This window comes from Podarcis raffonei, chromosome 13, assembly GCF_027172205.1.
Source record: "Podarcis raffonei isolate rPodRaf1 chromosome 13, rPodRaf1.pri, whole genome shotgun sequence".
Classification (NCBI taxonomy): Eukaryota; Metazoa; Chordata; class Lepidosauria; order Squamata; family Lacertidae; genus Podarcis; species Podarcis raffonei.
Window position 1 is genome coordinate 28,710,696 of NC_070614.1, and position 7,310 is coordinate 28,718,005.

At 44.1% G+C, this 7,310-nt stretch overlaps 1 protein-coding gene across 1 annotated transcript; it reads left to right on the forward strand.

The window, feature by feature from the left end:
• The first annotated feature begins 541 nt into the window (after positions 1-541).
• On the forward strand, positions 542-2,103 carry LOC128399437 (olfactory receptor 6N2-like). Its single transcript, XM_053360906.1, has one exon. The coding sequence runs from the start codon at positions 592-594 to the stop codon at positions 1,540-1,542; it is 951 nt and encodes a 316-aa protein (XP_053216881.1). The 5' UTR covers positions 542-591; the 3' UTR covers positions 1,543-2,103.
• Positions 2,104-7,310: the final 5,207 nt, after the last annotated feature.

Below are 7,310 nucleotides of genomic sequence, written 5' to 3' on the forward strand. Positions count from 1 at the left end.
AGAGATGAACCCATTTCAGTCCCAGGTACCATGTGCAATTTCTACTTTCCTGTCTCTTGTGATTGGTGGGAGCTGGCCAGCTGCACCCCATCCTATTCTTGTGCACTACGTTTGCCTTCAGTGACTGTGCCCGTCACTTTCAGCAGGGAGGGAGCACAGCAGTGCACAGCCTTTATTAACCATCGCTTCTAATACTAGGACACTGGTGGCACTGCGGTCTAAACCACTGAGCCTCTTGGTTTAGTCCTGCTGGCCACATGACCTGGAAAGCACCAAGTAAAAGAAATGTTCCTTTTCCCCTCCCACCCCCAACCCACTGTTTTTTCCAATCATATCTGAGAATGGAAGTATGTGGTTTTATGTAATTGACACACAGATTCCCCAATAAATTCTGGAGCTTTTGTTAAAAAGATTGAACTGTACTATACTATTTGTGTGGTCATAATAATCCTTGCAAACTTCAGGGAATGGTATCTTTCAAGTTACAGGGAAATGCTGTGAAAGTCTGAGGCAGACATGAACTCCATGACCTTCTATTCGCCAGCCTCTCATCTTCATAGATTTTATTTCCTATTCTAGATTAGCCTACCTATGATGCAGGTCGAAGCTATCAATGGCACTTCAGTGTCTGAGTTTGAGCTTGATGGGTTCTTCAACTTGGGCGACTACGGCATACTCCTCTTTGCCATCTTCTTGGTGACCTACCTGCTCATCCTCAGTGCCAATGCTCTTATCTTAAGCCTCATCTCTGCCACTCCTCGTCTTCACGTCCCCATGTATTTCTTCATTGCTGTGTTGGCCACCTTGGAGGTGTTCTATACTACCATTACCATGCCCAGGGTGCTGGTGGACCTTCTGAGGAGCAAGAAGTCCATTTCCTTCAGGAGCTGCCTTCTGCAAATCTATTTCTTCCACAGTGTGGGTATCTCAGAGGCCTGCTTGCTTGCAGTGATGGCTTACGACCGGTACTTAGCCATCTGTGCCCCGTTAAACTATATGACCAAGATGACACCCCAACTTTGCATTCAGCTTGTGCTGGGATGCTGTGTGTGTGGTTTTGCATGTCCTTTGCCGGAGATTGTTCTGACTTCCAGGTTGCCCTTCTGTGGGCCTAGTCATATAGATCATATATTCTGTGACTTCCCCCAGGTGATCAGTCTTGCTTGCACAGACATATTGACCAGCATCATGTTGGATTTTGCCCTCCACACCATCGCCATCCTGGCCCTCATCTTTCTCATCCTCCTCTCATACATGAAGATACTGAAAGTCATTGTTAAGATCAGTAGCTCGGAGGGGCGCCAGAAGGCTTTTTCCACCTGTGCCTCCCACCTCATTGTGGTCTTTACTTTTTTTGGAACGACTGGCTTCATGTACATGCACTTGACATGGATGGGATCGGGACGTTATGACAAGATCGTTGCAGTCATCTACGCCTTTTTTATCCCTCTCTTCAACCCCATCATCTATTCTCTGAGAAACAAAGAAATCAGAGATGTGATCAGAAAGACTGTTGGGTTCCCATGTGCCAGCAACATATGAGGTGGTTTCTGAACTTCTTGGGACACCAGGAAGTCATTCCACGATCAAAAGTCCTGCTCCCCCAACGATTGATTATGATTTTTGAAAAGAAAAGAAAAAAGATGAACGTCTAACAAAATATATTTCCACAGTTTCACTTGTAAAGAAAAGGGAAATCGATTCAAATAAGAAGAAACAGAATTCAAACTTTCTTATCTCCCTTTGGAGTTTTACATTTAATGTGTATGTAATATTTAGATTTACATATGCATACATTTGCGATCATCAGCATTTAATGTTGCACCTCAGCATGCATGATCTACGATTGTGAAGCTCTTAATACTAGATTGTACCAATTTAAATGTAGCACCATTCCTACAAAGAAACATGGCTTTCTATGACAGTGTATGCATTAGTAACTTAAACTGCAGTCTGGTTGCAGGGGGTTGCGCCTCAAAATGCAGCATTTCATAAGGGAAGCATTAATACGCTATTAGTCAGAAGACAGTGTGCTGTTAGTACACTACACATAGTGTGTATACAAGCAGAAACAAATCTGACACTAAAGAATTTGTGCTGATGTGAACAGTGGCGTAGCGTGGGTTGTCAGCACCCGGGGCAAGGCAAGTAATTTGCGCCCCCTAACCCTGAGTGAGCCAGGTAGGGCAGAGAGCTGCGAGTATGAGCGCCCCCCAGATGTTGCCCCAGGTGCGGCCGGCCCCCCCTGCACCCCCACGCTACGCCACTGGATGTGAACACCTGGAGGGGAGGGAGTTGTGAAATGGGACTTCACTGTGCTCTAAAGTGGTAATTTGTGCACACCCTAAATCTAGAAACTGACCACATGACTGCAACCTCAAGCCTATATTTTACTTCTTTGTTTGTCCTCACTCCCCACCCCGTGACTTGCTTTGTATGATATCTTGCTTGACGAAGAGTTCTGCAGCACTCCAAAGCCTGCAACTCTTTAGTGGCATGTTGCTTGGCCCTAATGAAGGTATTGCCGGATTGAGGACGTTAAAGGAAAAGGTGCTGTTTTGTTTTTAAATCCCTATGCACTCAAAAGCATATACATATATATGCATGCTCACACCCTGGAGTTAGCAGATAAGAAATAAACACTAGATCAGGGGCTCCCAAACCTTTTTGGGCCACAGCCCCCTTGGTTCCATAAACTCATCCCCAGTGCCTTCTAATCTATAAAAAGCATTATTCAGAATAGCAGTCTGCACCACCCACTAAGGAAGATAATAACACAATAAAATTCAAAACGGTAACCATTAATTTCAGTGGTAAAGATGAATGTATTGCCAAAGATGTTGTTCTTATTTCAAGCCATACCAATTATTGATAATGTTAAGTGTTTTAAAGAATGGCAGAAAGCATTGTCTCAATTTATCTGGCAGGGGAAAAAACCCAGAATTAAATAGGTTACTAACAGATACTAAAGAAAGAGGGGGATTCTCCCTGCCAGACCTGAAGATATATTTTGAAGCTGCAGCTTTCTGCTGGATAAAGGAATGGATTCAATTAGACAATGTTGATGTGCTGGATCTGGAGGGATTTGACAATGTATTTGGTTGGCATGCATATCTACAGTACAACAAGATAAAGGCCCACAAAGTTTTTAAAAATCATGTAATTAAAAAATCTCTGTATAATGTTTGGATAAGATATAAAGATCTCTTAGAAAGGAAATGTGGCTTTCACCAATGGAAGCTAAGGCCCAGAAAAAACTAAATATGGAGACTAAATGGTTGAAATATGCTGATTTATTGTTGGAAGATAATGAAGGATTTAAATTTAAACCAAGGAGGAGACAGGGGACTCCCCTGAGAAGGAGGCTAGTTCACCAACACAGGAGCCAGATATATGGAGAAACGTGACTCAAAGAAGTAGGAGGCCCAGGGTTCGCTCTGATTGTTTAGAAATACACAATCGCTTTGAGGTCCTCTCCCCTAGCATGGAAGACGAAGAGCAGACTCCATTTGAGGATCTCTCCCTCATTACAGTCGATCAGGTATATGAAGACGAGCAGCAAAGTCAGCCCTCAGGGAATGTGCAGGCGACCTTGGAACGGACAGCTCACGGAAGAACCCCGACCAGACCTAAGAGGAGGCGTGTAGTGGTGATAGGGGATTCCCTACTGAGGGGAACAGAAGCAGTTATCTGTGGGCCTGACAAGATGTCTCGGGAAGTGTGCTGTCTCCCCGGGGCTAAGATCCAAGATGTAACTGAACGACTGCAAGGAATCATAAAACCCACTGACAAATACCCCTTCCTCTTGGTTCATGTGGGAACCAATGACACTGCAAGCAATAGCCTCCAGAAGATCAAAAGAGATTACGAGGCTCTGGGCAGGAAATTGAAGCAATTAAATGCACAAATTGTCATCTCATCTGTCCTCCCAGTTGAACGACGTGGCCCAGGGAGAGAGGGAAAAATAGTGGAAGTGAACAACTGGCTTCGCAAATGGTGTAAACAGGAACGGTTTGGATTCTTAGATCACGGAATGCAGTTTCTTGAAGATGGACTTCTGGCAAGCGATGGGCTGCACCTCACAACGGTTGGGAGGAATGTTTTTGCAAAAAATCTCAGAAACCTCATCAGGAGGGCTTTAAACTGACTAATGTGGGGGAGGGAGACAGTGGTCCTGAAGGTAGGAGTCTATCAATTGATGAAGATGATCATCCAAATGTCATAGACCGAATGGAGCAAACAGCACGCAGACCTAGTGGTGGGAGGAAAAAATCCTTAAATAAGAGACACGGGGGAATGATTAATGGACTTCAATGTCTGTACACTAATGCGCAAAGCATGGGAAATAAACAAGATGAGCTTGAGCTCTTGGTGCAGCAAACTAAATATGACATAATAGGAATCACTGAAACCTGGTGGGATAAGTCCCACGATTGGAATGTAATAATGGAGGGATACAATCTATTTCAGAGAAACAGACCAGACAAGAAAGGAGGAGGAGTGGCGTTATATGTCAGGGATGTGTATACCTGTGAAGAGATCCAAGATTTAGAACCTCAAAGCCAAAGTGAGAGCATTTGGGTCAAAATTAAGGGAGAGAAGAATAACAGTGACCTCATTGTGGGAGTTTACTATAGATCCCCAAGCCAAACGGAGTACATAGATGATGCCTTCCTGGAACAGATGGCCAAGCATGCAAAAGGAAGGGAGATAGTAGTAATGGGGGACTTCAATTACCCGGATATTTGTTGGATGTCAAACTCAGCCAAGAGCATAAGGTCAAACAGATTCCTCACTGGCCTTGCAGACAACTTCATTGTCCAGAAAGTGGGAGAAGCAACAAGAGGAACAGCCATTTTAGATCTGGTCCTAACCAATGTTGATGACCTGGTTAGTGGGGTAGAAGTGGAAAGATCATTAGGCGCGAGTGATCATGCTCTTCTGAAGTTTACTATACAGCGGAAAGGAGCAGCCAAGCATACTAGGACACAATTTCTCGACTTTAAGAAAGCCGACTTCATAAAACTTAGGGAAGTGCTGGGTGAGATCCCATGGACAGTAATACTAAAAGGAAATGGAGTTCATGATGGCTGGGAGTTTGTTAAGAGGGAGATAGTAAAAGCACAACTTCAGGCAATACCAATGAGACGGAAACATGGAAGGTGCCTAAAGAAGCCAGGGTGGCTATCTAAAGAACTTTTAACTGAGTTAAGATTAAAAAAGGATGTGTACAAAAAATGGAAAAGGGGGGAAACCACCAAAGAGGAATTCAAACAAATAGCCAGCACGTGTAGACACAAAGTCAGAAAAGCTAAAGCACAGTATGAACTCAGGCTTGCTAGAGAGGTTAAAAGCAACAAAAAAGGCTTTTATGGGTATGTTCGTAGCAAAAGGAAGAACAAAGAAACAGTGGGGTCACTCAGAGGAGAAGATGGTGAAATGCAAACAGGGGACACAGAAAGGGCTGAACTCCTCAATGCCTTCTTTGCCTCAGTCTTCTCCGATAAAGAAAACAATGCCCGACCTGAAGAATTTGGAGCAAATGATTCAGCAGAGGAAACACAGCCCAGAATAACTAAGGAGATAGTACAAGAATACTTGGCTAGTCTAGATGTATTCAAGTCTCCAGGGCCAGATGAACTGTATCCAAGAGTATTAAAAGAACTGGCAGATGTGATTTCAGAACCACTGGCAGTCATCTTTGAGAATTCCTGGAGAACAGGCGAAGTCCCGGCAGACTGGAGGAGGGCAAATGTTGTCCCTATTTTCAAAAAGGGGGAAAGAGAGGACTCAAATAATTACCGCCCAGTCAGTCTGACATCAATACCAGGGAAGATTCTGGAGCAGATCATTAAGCAAACAGTCTGTGAGCACCTAGAAAGGAATGCTGTGATCACCAATAGTCAGCATGGATTTCTGAAAAATAAGTCATGTCAGACGAACCTGATCTCGTTTTTTGACAGAATTACAAGCCTGGTAGATGAAGGGAACGCAGTGGATGTAGCCTACCTTGATTTCAGCAAGGCATTTGACAAGGTGCCCCATGATATTCTTGTAAAGAAGCTGGTAAAATGCGGTCTTGACTATGCTACCACTCAGTGGATTTGTAACTGGCTGACTGACCGAACCCAAAGGGTGCTCATCAATGGTTCCTCTTCATCCTGGAGAAGAGTGACTAGTGGGGTGCCACAGGGTTCTGTCTTGGGCCCGGTCTTATTCAACATCTTTATCAACGACTTGGATGATGGACTCAAGGGCATCCTGATCAAATTTGCAGATGACACCAAACTGGGAGGGGTGGCTAACACCCCAGAGGACAGGATCACACTTCAAAACGACCTTGACAGATTAGAGAACTGGGCCAAAACAAACAAGATGAATTTTAACAGGGAGAAATGTAAAGTATTGCACTTGGGCAAAAAAAATGAGAGGCACAAATACAAGATGGGTGACACCTGGCTTGAGAGCAGTACATGTGAAAAGGATCTAGGAGTCTTGGTTGACCACAAACTTGACATGAGCCAACAGTGTGACGCGGCAGCTAAAAAAGCCAATGCAATTCTGGGCTGCATCAATAGGAGTATAGCATCTAGATCAAGGGAAGTAATAGTGCCACTGTATTCTGCTCTGGTCAGACCTCACCTGGAGTACTGTGTCCAGTTCTGGGCACCACAGTTCAAGAAGGACACTGACAAACTGGAACGTGTCCAGAGGAGGGCAACCAAAATGGTCAAAGGCCTGGAAACGATGCCTTATGAGGAACGGCTAAGGGAGCTGGGCATGTTTAGCCTGGAGAAGAGGAGGCTAAGGGCTGATATGATAGCCATGTTCAAATATATAAAAGGATGTCACATAGAGGAGGGAGAAAGGTTGTTTTCTGCTGCTCCAGAGAAGCGGACACGGAGCAATGGATCCAAACTACAAGAAAGAAGATTCCACCTAAACATTAGGAAGAACTTCCTGACAGTAAGAGCTGTTCGACAGTGGAATTTGCTGCCAAGGAGTGTGGTGGAGTCTCCTTCTTTGGAGGTCTTTAAGCAGAGGCTTGACAACCATATGTCAGGAGTGCTCTGATGGTGTTTCCTGCTTGGCAGGGGGTTGGACTCGATGGCCCTTGTGGTCTCTTCCAACTCTATGATTCTATGATTCTATGATTCTATGAAATTGAGACCATTTGATCAAATTAAAGATAAACTGGATGGTTGGTTACAATATTACCAGATCAATGAGTTGTATATGTTTGATAAGAAAAATGGTTTTGCAACGGAAAAAAACAAACTGAAAACGGTGTTGTTAGATACGGATGTTAA

What these genes read in the sequence shown, in the direction of transcription:
- LOC128399437 (XM_053360906.1), top strand. Translation starts at nt 592, where the DNA reads ATGATGCAGGTCGAAGCTATCAATGGCACTTCAGTGTCTGAGTTTGAG.